The 16,268-nt window shown below is 44.1% G+C and overlaps 1 protein-coding gene across 1 annotated transcript in view; it reads left to right on the forward strand.

The window, feature by feature from the left end:
* The window catches only part of CTDP1 (CTD phosphatase subunit 1), a 55,229-nt gene extending 39,354 nt beyond the window's left edge, over nt 1-15,875 (forward strand). The window contains exons 12-13 of the mRNA XM_061994697.1: nt 4,553-4,743; nt 14,864-15,875. Of these exons, the coding sequence (XP_061850681.1) occupies nt 4,553-4,743; nt 14,864-15,005 (333 nt within the window). The 3' untranslated portion in view covers nt 15,006-15,875. The remainder of the gene's footprint in view (nt 1-4,552; nt 4,744-14,863) is intronic.
* The last annotated feature ends 393 nt before the right edge of the window (nt 15,876-16,268 follow it).

The raw sequence follows: 16,268 nt of genomic DNA on the forward strand, positions 1-16,268 counted from the left end.
TGGACTTTCAGTGGAACTCTCAAGTATAACTGTGCTTTCTTTCCACTTTGGTGTTGATACTGTTGATGCTTCTCTTTTTGCTGTTTGTTTTCACTAGAAATTAACAAGATTTTATAGGTATATTGCTGAACTCAGCCCTTTTTATCGTGGATACAATGCAAGACAAAGCAGTTGCCTTTTAAAGTCTATATAAAAATTAGATTAATGCTGTGGAGTTACCAGACTTGTACAATATTATTTCCATTAATGTTACCACTGTCAGAACAGTTGGTTTTCATCCCTCTGTGCTTGGAGAGTCTGAGTTCAGTGCACCACTCAGATTTGATTTGCAATATAATGCCATTGTTCCCTCTTAACTTCACAGAAATGCTTTTAATGTGTAATTTTTTTATGTCACTTTTACCATCTACCCTTTCTTTGACTTCTCATTTGACTGCTGAGTTACAGTTCCTGAAATAGTCTGCTGATTTCTCTGAAATTTCATGTAGAATATATGTAAATAACTCCATTGGTCTACTGAAAAGTGATAGTTTGGGGACAAAAACAGGAGGGAATGGAATTGGAAGTAGAAGCAGAGGGGAGGATAAAGAAAAATTATAGCATGAAATGGAGAATTATGGGAGCTTATAAAAGCAAGCTTGCTGTGCTGTAGGGAAACTGTTCCTACTCCACAAACCACCCACGGGTTCTGCTTAAGAACCAAGGAATTGCATGGAAGAGCCTCTCTTGGCAGTGCTGCTAATGCACTGCAAAGCGATTGGGACGCTGTCAGTGTTTGGAAGGGGTCCATGTTTCAGGGACAGCTTTCTAATGCAGATGTGACTTCAGATCCTTCAAAGCAACTGAGGGTGAAATTGAAAAGCACTGTCTTTCCTGCTCTCTGCCTGTTTATGTGCATTTACTTGGAAATCTCTAAAATAGGAGAGGTATATTTACAGCCTTGAGTGGTTGGTGTCCTGCAGTGAGATCAAAGCACTAGCTTTTCACTTGTCCTTTTGAAATCTTTGTGTAAGTCATGTGGGTGTGTAGCAGGGCAGTCCCAAAATATGCTTTGTTAAAAGGAGAAAATGTCAAGCAAAGCCAGCCCCAGACACCGGGATGTTTCTGTTCTTAGGAAGGGGTTTGAGCACTCTGGGGTTTCAGGATGTCAGCCAGGTGTTTAAAGTATGTTTAAAGCAGAAAAGATGTGGTGTGTATTTCCTGATTGATTTTTTTCAAGATTGCCAGGCTCTTGTGTACACATCCAATTTGAGGTTTGTGTTAAATGGGTGCTGATGGTGTCCATGGTGTGGGTATGTCATCCTGACCAGAAACACCGAGTGTCAGACTTACCCAGCTAAGTGAGACAACACTTGGAAGAAATGCAGTGCAGGTAAAGCTAGTGACATTTGTACTGACATGTGCAACATCTACTTGCCTTTTTTAGTGGGGTATTTGTTAGCAGAGCATCTATTTAGCCAGTAATTGGATAGAGTTGATGGTGTGCTAGCTTTATGTTTCGTAACTACTAAAAGGGTATCATGGTCCCTGGCACAAAACGTGGCAGCATTTTATGAAGGATTTGTAAAGAGTATGTGGCATTAATACCATGTACTACATAGAGATACCTGCAGTAACTGGTGAGCTTGGATGTCTTATTTCCTTTTTAGAGTGATTTTTATGTACTTGTATGCTGTGGAGGGAAAATAAGGTACATATTGAAACCTTTTGGTGCATTTAGATGTCAGATTATCTTGGTATCTACAAGTTCCTCCTAAAGTGCATGGTATTCAAGGCAATCCCACATATATGCTTAGGAGACACATAGGCTTTGTGCTGAAGTGCAGTTACAGTCCATACCAGGTCAGTTGGTTCCCTTGTGAGCAATGAACAGTCATTTTTGTGGCGCTAGAAACAAACCTAAAAAACTCTTTGTAAATGCTTGAGCTTGATCTGATTTTTCCCTTGTGCAGTCAGTAGGAAGGAAAGTGTAATTGGCCCTGCAGGGAGGATTGGCAGAGGGGGGAAAATAAATCCCTGTGAAACTGAGGCACGAAATGAACAGCTAGCCATGATTTCTATTGTTTCTGTGTAATTTTCTGTAATTCCAGTAAAGAACTGATGCAGAGCATTCTGCCACTTCTAGAAGGGACTGTTTAAGTCGTTACCTGTGTTGTCCTGTTGCTGTCTCAGGTAGTCAGCAGCTCCCCAGCTCTATCAAAGCTTCAGTTTTCAAATACTTCCTGGTTTTAAAAACAGAATTAAAGTTTATTCACAGCTTCTTTATTTCAATAAAACCCAAAAGTAAGTCGTTTGCATCACTGCATATGTTACTGCTTACTCCCAAATGTGAAGCATCCTTAGTCTGTAATGCTGTCCAAAGAAATTACCGGTAAATTGTATCTAACAAATTGGGGCTGCTTGTGACAGTTTCTTTTTGGTGTTGTCTCAATATCTTCATTTATTCTGAGTGTGTAAACTCTGCTTCTGGAGTAAGAACGTTTTCCAGCTGACCTGATTTGTCAATGCCACAGAAGCTTTTGGCTTTCTTTTTAACACAGCTTTAGGTACTTTACGGCTCGCAATCAGACTATGAGACCGAAAATCTCGTTGCTCCTTGGTCTTTATGCCATTTATGCAGGAGTGTATGCTGTGTTCCTCCTAAAGGAGAAGTAAAACAGCTTTTGTCAGCTGAGGGCTTTTCCTGGCCTTTATAATCATGTGTTTAAAAGAATTGTCAGGCTTTTTCTTCTCTGCTAAATGGAACAATTCTGGCCTCTTCCAGGGATGAGTAATTTCTCAATGTTAATCGTTCTTGCCATGTTCTAAAAGTCTTTAAGTATTTTAAAGATAGCTGCTGTGGTAGTGTTCAAGCAGTAAACATCCTCTTGCTGCATCTTATCGGTAAGATTTGGTATTAGCTGGCATTTTCTTCTGAAGCATTGTGTGTTCCATTTGTATGAATCTTTTAAAATCTATATTATAAGCAGCAGTTGTATTTGGTACATCAGAACCTGTGTTGGTCTGAACCAAACTGAAAGCTTCCTCTGTTCTTTAAGTGTTTTCAGGTGAAGTTGGCATTGTGTCAGGAGAGTTGCTGCTTAAACATTAGTGTGCTGGTTTTTACCTACTGATTTGTTCATCTGAAGGGTTTGAATCTCAATTAAAATGTATTCTGGAAGACGAAGACAGTGATCTCTGTTTTTCATCACTGTGTGCAACTTAGTCAATAGTTAGGGAGGAATCCATACTTTGAGTACCTTTCTAGTTAAGGTGGTAATGAGCATCCCACCTTAATTGTTTTCGTACGCAATGATTTTCAAAGTCTGCTGTATCTCTGAGTTTTATATGTGCATTTGAAATGCCTTTCCACAGAAATGGGGCATGCATGTGTACAACTAAATTAGTAATTCTAAGTGGCATTCCAGACTTAACAAGAATAATGTTGTCTTTGTGCAGAATGAAAGAAAAAAGACATGGCAATAACTAGACTGTTAGTCTGTCAAAACTGTTCCCACAACGTAGACTCTAAAAGTTTTGTGTCTAAGACACATCTGTAACACTGTCTATCAATCTAACTTTGTCCTTTGAAAACCTCAACACGTTTTGGAGTGAGAAATGCAGCTTTAGACGTGTGACTTTGTGGAAAAGCATTGCTGAATGGGCTGAATGAATGGAATTTTAAATATGAGGCTTCCTGGAAAGGAGTTGTTAGAGCTGTAGGTCTGTACTCAACACATAGCTTCTTTCCCTGTCCTCTGCCTCTAACAAAAACAGGGACTCTGGGATCATCACCTGTGTTTTCTCGTGCTTTCATCTCTTCCTGAAGATTGAATGCCGACTTGGAGAGAATATAACCTTTGAAGCGCAACAGGGTGGCTCGTGAGTGTGGTTTGCTTTTAATGAGGGTTGCAGCAGTTCCAGACCTGTCAGAGCACATTAGCGTGCTCCTGGAGGAGTGTGAGAACCCATGCTAACTTTTCAAAAGCAAAGGCCAAACAGTGATTTAATGAAGTGTGTAAATGTTTCATTAGCAGACAATCACTAGTTAGAATGGGGCTCTGTAAATCCCATTCCATTCATACTGTATTATTTAGGAATACTCCTATTCAAAGTTACACATCTATCAAGGAATACGTGTAAATATAAGAATCCATTTTAACATGCCTTGCTCAAGTGATTCAGTGCGTTACAACAGTATAAAGTATGTATGGTATAAAGCATGTTACCTGTTATGGTGGTGTAAAATACCTGTCCCTTTAGTTTCATAACACAGTTTCTTGTTTACAGCTGTTTGTGTTACAATGAAGTGCAAACACCTCCACCTGTGACTGTCCTGTATGTGAGTGTAGCTATATCTTCAGTTAAACATATCCTAAATATAATCAATTTGAATAGGTTGTTGCTGGAGCTGTTACAGAAGCTGCGTTGACGGTGTTGGGGTTTAACCTGAGTTGTCAAGGAGAAAGTCAAGGAAAGCTGAAACTGAATATTTGAGACCAACTGAATCATTGCAAAAGATTGGAATAGAACAGTCTGTCAGAGGCTGCACTGACTCCCCACTCTTTGGCAGGTGGATGACATCTTAGGAGAAGGCAGCGACGAAAGCGATAGCGAAAAGAAAAAGCCAAAAGAAAAAGGTGAAAAAGCGGAGATTAGTACAACAGAGACTCTGGGAATGACAACAGATGAGAGACCTGGCTCCTCGTCGTCGGCATCGTCGTCACCATCGAGCGACAGAAGCTCAACGGGCGATGTACCCAGGTACGAGTTTTTCCCGTATAAAAAGCAGCGTTGATGACACGTCCTCATGTTTGCCCGCAGCCTGGCACGGCTTTTGACAAGGCAGTCTTTCTGTCACTGCTGAGCTCTGTGTACATGTGACTTTCTGTAACTCTGTGAAATTGTCCTGCTTACCTCTGCAAAGCTTTGGGACTGATTTAAGGAAATGCTGGATGTCTGTCGAGGCCCAGGGTATTGCCTTTTAAGGCCACTGACCTCGCTTAATTGATGCGCAGAGGTACCAGACCAGAGAGGTAATGGAAGAACAGTTAAGCAGCAGGATTCAAATCTCCAGGAGCTTAGTCCAGCACAAATAGAGTTCCTAGGGGCCACACTTGTAAAAGCTAAGTGCTATACAGGTGTGTACATCCCAACAAGATCTGAAGTTTCTGGCCGGAAAATTGGCATTTTGGGATGTTGGGAGTGTAGCGAGGCTGAAGTGGCATCTCATGATTTTCTGTTACTTCTGCTCTGTCATGTAGCCCAAAGTCACGAGTTGCCTGTCACCTCTCTCCACATTAAGGAAGAAGAGACTTTGTATATTCTAGAGGCTAGTTCCAGCTGTTCCTGATGTAAATCCACCCAGGACCAGCTGTTTAAATCATTATGTCGCAACTTGTTAGAATCATCTGAATGTCCATATTTGAGTTATTAATGTTCTGGGAAAACAAGATGTGGCTGAGAGCAAGTACTCTGGTGCTGTGGCTCTGCTCAGTCCCAGCAGAGATGGGGCCTGCAGGGACAGTAGGTTTCCAGTAAGCAATGCTGCGTTACACTTGCCCAGAGGTTCTTGACACTGGAAGCATAGCACTCAGATGATAGATCTAGCACTTCAGTGTTAGTCTTCAGTCTTGGAAGTCTACAGAATACCTTTCTCATTTCTCTGGTTGTTGTTACTTCTAAAATTCTCATGGATGGAGAAAACAATAATCTTTGAGATATCTGATAGCTGCTGTGGGAGGGGAAGTGCAGCATCCTTTCTCCAGCCACTCACTTGTATGGCTTTTGGGAGGTACCATGCAGTTGAGCTGCAATTTGACAGCCTAGAGTTGTTTTAAAATCCTAGCTACTTATGAAATGCTTGCCTTTCCCTTAGCATTGTCATGCTAAAAGGCTGCTGCTTAGACCAAACAAAGACTGCAAGTTTCATACTGTGTAAAAAGATGACATTAGATGTAAAAACTTAGTGGTTGATACTGTTTGCATTTGATCAGCCTTTTCTGATTGACCCGTGTAAGAATGAACTTAATCAGTAGCTTGCTTTTGTTTAGAAAATCTAAAGGAGGTAAACCAGATTTTGTTCTTAAATAGTCTTGATCTTGGTGTAGGAAGCGTGTTTCTGAAATGGTTCTAACTTGTTGAAACAGAAGAATGGTTGTTTGGAGCTCTGACCCAGCTTTTGCTGAAGCAAACGGGAGCCCGACTTCAGCAGGAGCTGGACTTGAGCCCCCTCACATTTCTCCCAAAGCTTTGTACTTAAACTGAAATTCCACTTACATAGTTTAAACATGTCAGATGTTTAAATATGGAATTTATTGCTGTAAGTTACCATGAGGAGTTGTAAACCATGAAAGCACACAGGTGTTTTTTAATCAGCATTAGTAACAATTAGTGACATGTAACATGAAAAGGCTTTTGAGCCCAGTACAAATACAATTTGTTCATAAGAGGAAAAAATAATGTTCAGCTTCTGTACTGCAGGATGTACCTAGCAACAGAGGTATCTGATTAGCTGAGGTATTGCAAGCTTTAGGTTGTCAATGCATTTTGCTTTCTTTTTCAAGTGCATTTTTACTTTGCTCTGCTGTCACTACTGAGACCTCAGTGATGTGATGGCACATTTGTGATGCTCATATTTCCCCTTATTATCTTAAACTTGCACACTGTGAGGCAATTGCCATAATAAGTATTGAATAAATACACTCTGTGTTGGTATGCTTTAGTTCTGGTGTTTGTAGGAAGAGGAAAGATTAGATGAAAGGCTTTGTCAGTCTCAAAAGAATGTTTTTGGTAGAAAGATGAGCAGGCACATGAAAATACAGTGTTGAGAAAATGAGCCAAGGACCGTGTCAGAGGTTGGAGTTTGGCCTCTTGTAGTTTGTAGATCTGGAAGTTTCTGGTGGAGATGTGAAGTCCCGTGGAACTGTGCTGTGGGTCTATTGACTTGCCTGGATCCTGATGTAGAACAGACCTTGAAAACAGTTAATGAAATGCTTTGGTTGTATTGCTGATGATGGGAAACTGAGGGCACTTCATTTAATAAATGGAAACATTGAAGGAACTGGGGCAATAAAACAGGAATTTGAGACGTGCCATCTCTATTGCTGCCTTCCAGTGGCATATGGTCTTCTATTATACACCTAACATTTCTCTTAAGATACTGGAAGTATTTAGTCATGAGTGGGAGTCAGCAGGGGAAAAAAATCCCGTAATACTAATTTAGTTTCCAAGTACTTATGTTCATGTGAGATTCTGAACTGATAATCCAGATGAACCCTTCCATTTCGGTGTTCATATGTTCTAGTGCAAGCTTTGCAGCCAGGTTCTAATTCTGGATGGGAACCTTCATCTTTTTGAAGGCTGGCTTGTGCTACGAAGAGCTCAGTATCCAGAACCTCTTTATGTGCCTCACTTGTGCCTGAGGAACTAGGGTTCAAGCAGAGGGTACCTAAAACGATGGGAAATGAGCCCAGCAGTGATGCTAAAGTAGAAAACAATGTAGTTCATTTACCTAAGCTGAAATATTGGTTTTCTCTACCAACATGATGCAGTTTTTCATAACTCTTAAGCGGGAAACTGAACTGCTGTCGTAGTAGTCTCTTTGCTGTTAATAGTTAGAGTCTGCCTCAGGGGTCTTCAGGTTCTGATGAGCTTAAGGGCTTGTGAAGTTGCACAGAAGTGAAGGGATGGTGACTGCTGCTTTGCAAGAAAGACTATGTGGGTCTATTTGAATTCCTGATAGGTATTTCTGAGTAAATTCAAGCAAGAAGCATTTTAAGTTACTTTGCTACAGAGCTGTGTTGATCTGAAGTCTTTCAGAGAGCCTGCAGCCTTTGAAACTCTATGTGGAATAACACTTTGAACTTTGGGTAGCTAAAACAAAGTATTTGACTCATTTTTGACTGTCTCATCGGAAAGAGTCTTTGTGTTAAAGCCGTGCTTTGAGTTCTTCCAAAAGGGGTTTCATCAGTTTGTCTATTCTGTGTTGTCTTAAATGAGGACAGTGGTTTATAGTACAGCCGTGTTACACAATGTCAGGTGAAACTTGAGCCAGCTATAGAAAGGGCTTGCTAGTTCATAATCAAGGAGAACTGGGCTCAGTCTCAGAAATCCCTCAGTTGTCTTTTCTGTACTCACTTACTAGTGTTCTAAAAGGACAGTGATATTTTGATTCTTCAGTGTTTTCCTTCAGATGCAGTAGTGCTTCCTTTAACAGCCACTCTGCCAGAAGACAGAAGTTAGGGTTTTGCTTTCTTCCTTGCTGACAGAAATTGCTGCAAACTCCTGTGCAAAATTTTGTAGCTAACACTTCTCATCTGAACTGAGCCAGTATATTCACTGTAACTGCCTTCCAGTCCCCAGCCTCGACACACTCGGCTTTAGGAAGCGTGAGCCCGGGGTTTGTGCAGCTCAGTGCTTCCCAGGCTGTCAGCCTCGCGTTGGGTACTCACAGTCATCCAACAGTTCTTTCAAACCCAACTTCAGTGACAGCCTATTCAAAACATATTAAGGAACTAGCTGGTATATGGTCAGAGTCTTGCTGAAAGTGCCCTTAATAGGCAACAGCACATCTCGACTATGGCGAGCAAAACAACTGTAGAAATGGGAACATTTTGCCCAAGAGTGATGGCCCTTTGTTATCTCACCCGAGCAACTCGTTGTACCAGGGCTCCCTCGCCCTCAGAGCGAACAAGTTTTTCCTGAAGTGGAACTTTTTTGTGTTCCAGCTCTCTTTGTTATCCCTGTCACTGGACACTGCAGGAAGTGTTGCCTCATCCTCCTGACATTGGCTTAGTGGTGGCCGTAGCAGTGCTGGGGGAACAGTTGGACTCCGTGAGCTTCAAGGGCTTGTCCAGCCTCAGTGATTGAGCCGTGTGTGAAAAGCCATGAGTGTGTGTGTGTGGTAGGTACCCAGCTCTCACAGCAGAGAAGCAAACAGTGGTAGAGAGCCTGAGCTCTGGGGCTTGGAGGCTGTGGCTGCATTGGTGTGTTAGCCCAGGTCAGGAGAGTGCCTGTGTAGCAGTGCTTTGCTTTGCCTCCCAGAAGGGTCTGAGAGGGTCATTCTTTCCTTTCGGTTCATCCCAGTCAGGATTTAACTCTGGAGAGCTTGCACCTTCGATCCACAGGATGAGCTTAGAGCTTGGCCAGAGTAAAACTCTGTTCCTGTCTTTCATCAGCCACGTGGCCTGTGTGCATGAATGCCAAATGTGTTTTCTCTGGACGTGCAGTGTCAACAGGGCAAGCAGTCACCTGCAGTGTTATGTTTGAACTGTTGTATGCTTTCAGGACTGGGTTCCTTTTTAGTCACTTCTGCGAGTCTCTTATCTAGACAGTGAACACAGTTTTGTATTATTTCCTCATGGCTGTTTGAATATTGAGCAGTTGCAGTACACTGCTTTAGTTTCATATGTGCAGTGGTGAGTCACTGCAGTCAGAAGAGCAGCGCTGAAGAACGGCAAAATCAGCCGTGTGCCCGAACCAACGCGTGCCTCGGGTTTCTATCAAAGCACTCAATTCAGTAGATGAGACATTCATATCTCCAATCTTGTTGATGAATTTAATGGCCTACATTTTCAAGCTGTTGCTAAAAATATGCCTGGTACAACTTCAGTTAGGTTGCAGATGAAATTCCAGCTGTGTTTTCCAGCTGCTGATTAGTCTTGTTGGTACACAGCATGCTTGTGGATGTCAAGAAAGCTGTAAGAAGAATACTTGAGAAAATGAATATTCAGCAAGTTGGGGGCAGAAGTGGTTACAACTTGCCTCTTTCATTTTTTTTTCAGAGGAGTTTTCTCTGCAGTTTTGCAGTTGGCTTTGCTCCTATAGTATGTTGTCTGTAAGAATCTACTGTCATCCAATTACACTGAAAAACTGCACTTTATATTCGGAAGCCTGTTCTTGGCTATGTGTATGGATTGTATTTATAGCCTGCAGGAAGGCTTAAAGGTGAAAAGCTGTAGTCATTAAAAGTCAGTTCTCCATGAGCTGGATTTCTGTGTGGGATGCTTACCTTGGAACACCAGCAGCACACCAGTTCCTTTGATGTACCCAACAAAGCAGAAAGCAAATTCACCTCATGTGTGCAGAAGTGGACTTCTAAGCAGATGCCAGTATTGCTCCAGCATGGGCATATCTGTCTCAAAGAGCAGCCATGTAAATGAGTTTTTCCTTCTTTGAACTTGTAGAAGGTCCTAGAATTTCAGTGAAGGCATGAAACTGGACCTAAGTCTGAGGTGGCAAAACTTGAGTACTTGGCTCACTGGTGCAAGTAAATGACTGGCATTCTTGCTGTTGCCAGACTTCTTCTGTCAGAAACCAGCCAGGCTGTGCCTTGAGCAAAGGTTCCTGTAACAGCACATTTCTACAGTTAGGCTTTTGTTTTGGAGTTACCTTTTGACAAAGCTTAATTATCTGTAATGTGTTCAAACACACTCGCTTACACACTCGGGGAAGACCCTTACAGGCGGTTTGTACTGTCTTCAGTTCTAGACAGTGGGAGCTGCTAAATGGGAGATTTAAGCTGATGGTTTCTTTACAAGAAACTGAGAGTACAAGTAGAATTTATAAGGTGAATATGAGGTTGGAATGCCCGTGACATTCAGAATGCTTCTCCAGGAATATCTTTTTCTTTCCAACCATAAAATAAATGTGTTGGCATCCCTTCTTCGTTTTATCCCTTCTCAGTTTTTACGTGGCTGGATGTCTTGGTGAAATGGCAGGTTTCTCTTGTGAGGATGAAGGAGAATTTAGTTGGAAAAGAGAAGAAGGTACAAGTGTTCAGGAAATGGATAGGAAAGGTGTGAAGTGCCAGGGATGGTAGCTTAAGGTGAGGAAACAGTTCTGGGGGGAGCAGAGGGAAGAGAACTCTGCAAAATCAAGAAGATAATGGGGAGGAAAATATGCTCTTCTAAACCAAAATCATGTGCTTTGGGTGTAAAAGCTTCACAGTTACAGCTAAATCAGAGCTCTCCTAGTTACTGAAGATTACTGGAAAAACCCACAGATGTAACTTGGTGTGTTGTATTATGTTCAGAGATGCACAAATCAGTAGGAAAGCAAAGCTATGCTGAACCAACTGTTGAAGAGGAAGGTCACACTGATTTATGGTGTCAGTGCTATAAGCTGGTTGCTTGTAAAAGACCATAAACACATTTGGCCTGCAGGCTCTACTTTGTTACTGTACCAATTTCAGGAGCTGTTGAAACAAATCAAATCAATTTGCAGTGATTTAGAAGTTTACTTCTTACCAGAGTGGGGATGGGGTTGTGGGTATTTGGAGTTTAAAGGACACCTGAACATTTACTTAAATGCTTGCTGCAGTTTCCTTTTGCAAGTTGAGAACCAGGTTTAGGAAAGGTTTAGGTTTGCTCTGTTTAAAACAAGGGTTATGTTGCCCTTGGAGTTCTTTTGCTTGTTAGATGCTTCTATTTTCATGTAGCTTTGCTCTGAAGATAGAAATGATTAATGGGATGTTGTTTTTCTTTTCTGAATTTGCAAATGCAAAAAGCAGCAGTGTGTCACTGGTGTCCTTGCTCCCCACTCTGCCAGAGTTAGCTCTGCATTTCGTGTCACGCTCGCTGAAGTGTTTGTGGAGCGGCCGCGAAGCTGCAGCTTGCACTGTGCACACAGCGGCAGATGTCTGTCGCTTCATAAAAGCAACACTCACCTTCTCAAGAGATTCTGTTGTTTCTCCTTGCAGAGTACCAATACTTAGCTGTGTTTCCTTTTTTGGCACTGATGGTTTTGTCCTTCTGTGTGAGTGAGGCAGTTTTCTCTCTAGCTTGAGCAGAGCCGTTGGTCCCACCTGGCCGAGAGAAGGAGCACTGACAAAACAGATCACAGTCAGCCTCTCCCAGTTCCAAGGGTCCTGTTTAACACAGGCGAGTGAGGGATGAAAACAGGCCAGGAGTGGCTCTTAAAGTTTTGTGGAAAGAGTTTTTGTAGACTGGAGCTCCATTCTTTAATAAAGTAGTTACCCTGAGTATTTCAGGTCCCTGGACTTTGCTGGTTGTGCTCACCGAAACCTGGTTGTTGTGGAGTAGATTTAGATAAGAAGGTGGCTTTGTTGCCTAAATTAGTAATTTTGCTGGTCTTTGCTTTAACTATTTAGTAAATGAACTGTTCCTTCCTGTTAAGAACTAATCAGCTGAGAGTGATTTATTGTTTCTTCACAGATGGTTTTTCCTTTGGGATCTGTGCTGTTAATTTAGGTCCCAGCAAACTCCCAGTGTCTGGGCTGGCTGTGCAAACCTGCTCATCTTTCCTGCATCACCTGCCATGGTGTGAGTGTGTGTGTGTGTCTGTGCATTTCTTAGGTGGAAATGAGAGCTGTCAGACCATGTATTTTTTTGGCTGGTAGATACCATCAGTTTGCTTAGATGCAGGGTTGCAAACAGGTGAATCTGAATGTTTCCAGCTGTGAACATTGTGCTATAGATTCCCTGCATGTCTGAATTTGTCTGTTTCTCAGCACTATGTGTATACCTTTTATCCACTACTTGTTCAATACTGCAACTTTTTTCTTCTCTTGCTGCATGAGACACTTTCAGCTTGCTTTAATTCCCAGTTAGTTTTGCTCTAGCTAATAGTATCATTAAGCCTAAAATAGTGCTGCGTCTCTGAAGGCTGAAATCGTCACGAAGTGGGCAAGTGGAGCCCAAGCTCTGTGCATTTGAATAGCTTTTAATGGAAATGGGCACGATTTCCCCCAGCTGGGCATTTTTAGTCTGAGTGCTTCCTCATCCAAGCTGCCTGCCTAATGTAGGCTGTGTGGAAGGCAGCCTTACACCTCACAACCTGCTCTTTGTTGTGGATGAGGCTGCACTGAGTGCCCTGCAACTCCCTCAGCAGACCTTATCTGAGTTTCCATAGCAAAAGAGTCAGGAAATGCTTTCACCTCCTCCATTTCCCCTTGACTGAGACCCCAGACTGAATCCCAGGGCTGCAGCCTTGCCTCCCTGGAGCATGACTCCTACCATGGAACAGAAACATGGAATATGAGGCAGCAACGGACACTCACAGCCCAGGAAACCAAGTGTACCCTGGGCTGCATCCCAGGCAGGGTGGGCACCAGGTTGAGGGAGAGGGTTCTGCCCCTCTGGTGAGACCCCTCTGCAGTGCAGACAGGGAGCTATTGGAGTGAGTCCAGAGGAGGCCAAGGAGATGAGCTGAGGGCTGGAGCCCCACTCCTCTGGAGACAGGCTGAGGAAGTCAGAGATGTTCAGCCTGGAGGAGACTTCAGGGAGATGCTGTAGCAGCCTTTCAATCCCCAAAGGGACTGACAAGAAAGCTGGAGAGGGACTTTTTAGAAGAGCATGTAGTGACAGGACAAGGGGTGATGGCCCCAGGCTGAAAGAGGGCAGATTTAGATTGGGTATTGGGAAGAAGTTGTTCTTTGTGAGGGTGCTGAGACCCTGGCACAGGCTGCCCGGAGAGGCTGTGGCTGCTCCATCACTGGAGGTGTCTAAGGGCAGGTTGGATGAGGCCAGGAGCGAGCTGGTTTAGAGGAAGCCGTCCCTGCTTATGGCAGGGGTTTAGAACGAGGTGATCTCTAAGGTCCTTTCTAGCCCAAACCAGTCAGTGAGTCTACGATTCAGACCCCTGCTCCTGACTTCACACCCCATGTTGCCCATCTCCCTGAAATGCTGGGGAGGTCAGGTGTCCCCCAGCCAGCCTGTGGCCGAGCAGTCTGGGCTCCCCAGAACTGACACTTCTGCAGAGAGGGCATGAGAACGCCTGTACAAATGAAACTTGTTTTGCCCTTCAGAGCTGCTTGCAAACTCCCAAGCTGGAGAGCTAATCTCTGTGTCTGTTTCCTTTGGAAATACACAGCTCAAGTGGGTATTTACTGGAGGTCTTTCTTGCTGCATGCTGCTCCTCTGTGCGCTCAGAGGTCAAGCGGCTGCTGCTCGACTGCTGCGTTCGCGAAGAGACGGAGTCGTTTTACCGAGCGTTGGTGATTGCAGTTGGACGCGTTCCCTCTGCTGATGACACCCCAGCCAGCAACGAAAAGGACACTTGTTTAAGAGACACCCCCTTGGCGAGTATTTTTCTGCCTGAAATGAGATCAGATGATCAAGGGTGGGTTTTGAAGGTATTGCTGCAGCTCATTACGCATTCTGTGCAATGCAAAGTCTCAGCTTTATTTTTGTCAGAAGCACACGCTGGATATAAAGCTCCCTTTTGGCAGGGAAAAGAGATTTCAGGGCTCCGCAAACCCCGATTCCTTTGCTTGTGGCTCCGTCCCAGTCGAAGCGTGGTATTTTCCTTGGAGATGCATCAGCAGCAGGAAGATGATTCTTTGGGCAGGGTGCGGTGCACAGCAGCCTCCCGTTGGCACCGTGTCGTTCTGCGGAGACGCTCGGCGACGCGTCGCTCAGCCTGGCAGTGCTGATCCAGAGCCACACGCAGGGGGAGAACGAGCTCCCCGCGTTGGAGAGCACGGGAGTGTAGCAGCAGTGCAGGGACATTTGGTTCATCAGCTGAGGCGGTGTGTTTGTAAAAGAGACCCAGAAACTGGAGGGTTTCGAGTGCACGTGACAACACACGGCGCGTTTTCTTTCGTTCGGCACGCGGGAGGAAGGTAAATCAGCTCCTGCTCAGAGAGGCTTAGGCCTGGTTTGCATTCCTGTTGGGAAGAACGGGAGAAACAACACGAGTGGCGCTCTGTCCTTTGCAGCTGACAGTAAATCACAGCGACTGGACGGTCACTTGTGTGACCAAACTGCAGCGTGTTCGTTTAAAAGCAAGTGCTGCGCTTCTTGTCTGGGCTTGAAAAAGAGCCCTTCAGCCCGTTGTTTTTCTCACGTGAGACGGTCTGTGTCAGTAAGAGAGGAGGTACCTGGATTCACGGGCGTGATGTTGTCTCTGTCTACCCTTCCAGGGGTCACAAGCGCAAGCTGGATGAAGATGACGCCGCCAGTGAATCCAGCAAGGGATCCAGCAACGAGGATGAGGAGGGAAGCAGCTCGGAAGCGGACGAAATGGCAGCGGCGCTCGAAGCCGAATTGAACGACTTCATGTGAGAGCCAGGCAGAAGCCGGGATCTGTAACGGTGTGGGGCTGCAGCCAGCCCCTGGCGGCGCTGCTCCACGGTGCCCGAGATGTGTGTGTATATTTTGCAAAGCAACACAAGAGGTGACACGTTATTTTGCAGAATCGGGAGCAGATGTTTTTAAGGTGTTTTACTAAAGGAAAATATACTTTTTTAAACAAACAAAAAGTGTGAAATGGGACTTGGTGTGCTATGCCAAAGACGTGTTAGGAGCTCTGCAGAACCTTCATAGGCAGGACAGCGATACACAGATGGGTCGCTAGGCGTGCAGCCGCTCGTTAAAATACGCCGCAGGCTGTGGTCTGTGGGTGACGGTCCTCGGCACGGAGGAGCAGATCCAGGAGGTGGAATTGTCTGGGTAGTACAGCAGGAACCTGATGAACTGGTCACCCGTTTCCACAAATAAATGCTGTCAAATGTAAAAGGGTTTTTAAAGTAAGAAAGAACACTTTATATTTGTATAGAGCAGAGAATGTGATATGCAAGCTTTGTGAACCCCGCTCTTGGCCCACCTGGCGTTTGCTTCTAAGAGCATACATAGGGCTCAGAACTCATGGTTTTAAGTTACTTTGTGGAATAGTTGGGTTCTTTAGGGACACGGGTTAGATTTTGAACTTTCCTCTGTAAGCAGAAGTTTAGCACAGCACACTGTGTGATCCTGTACTGCCACCAGAAGCATATTCACCCATTCGTGTTGTCCTGCAAAGAGCGAGTGCTGCTTCGGTCTAGGTAGGGTTTCATTTCTTTGACAAGAGATCTGATGTAAAGTTTTTTGTATATTCTATTTCATATTTGACCCACAAAACAGATTTTCTTTCATTTAATAAAAATTCATTTTGTACTCTTTGTTTCCCTTTCCCTTCATTTGCTTCCACCGGGTAGAAGCCGCCTTTCCGTGCCACTGCCCTTTGCCCTGCCTGAAAGTTGTGACAAACACTGACGGCGGGTGCCAGTTGGTAGGTTCTGGCAGGCAGCTGGGGCAGAGAAGAGGAGCACAGGCTCAGAAGGTCTCCCTGTCTTGGGTTTGTGACCTCTTGCACTGTGACGTTTTCTCAGGTCTCTCTGACCTCTGAAGGCACCGTCAGAGCTATCGCTGTGGTGTTGCATTTCTGAGGCTGGAACTGTGGTTTGTGACCAATTGTTGGCAACCAGAGAGAGAAATCATTTTAAAACACGATGCCAGAGAGGAATCTTTGACTCAGATGGTGTGGTTGAAAGGGAGTTCTTTCTGGTG

This window comes from Colius striatus, chromosome 4, assembly GCF_028858725.1.
Source record: "Colius striatus isolate bColStr4 chromosome 4, bColStr4.1.hap1, whole genome shotgun sequence".
In the NCBI taxonomy this organism is placed as follows: domain Eukaryota; kingdom Metazoa; phylum Chordata; class Aves; order Coliiformes; family Coliidae; genus Colius; species Colius striatus.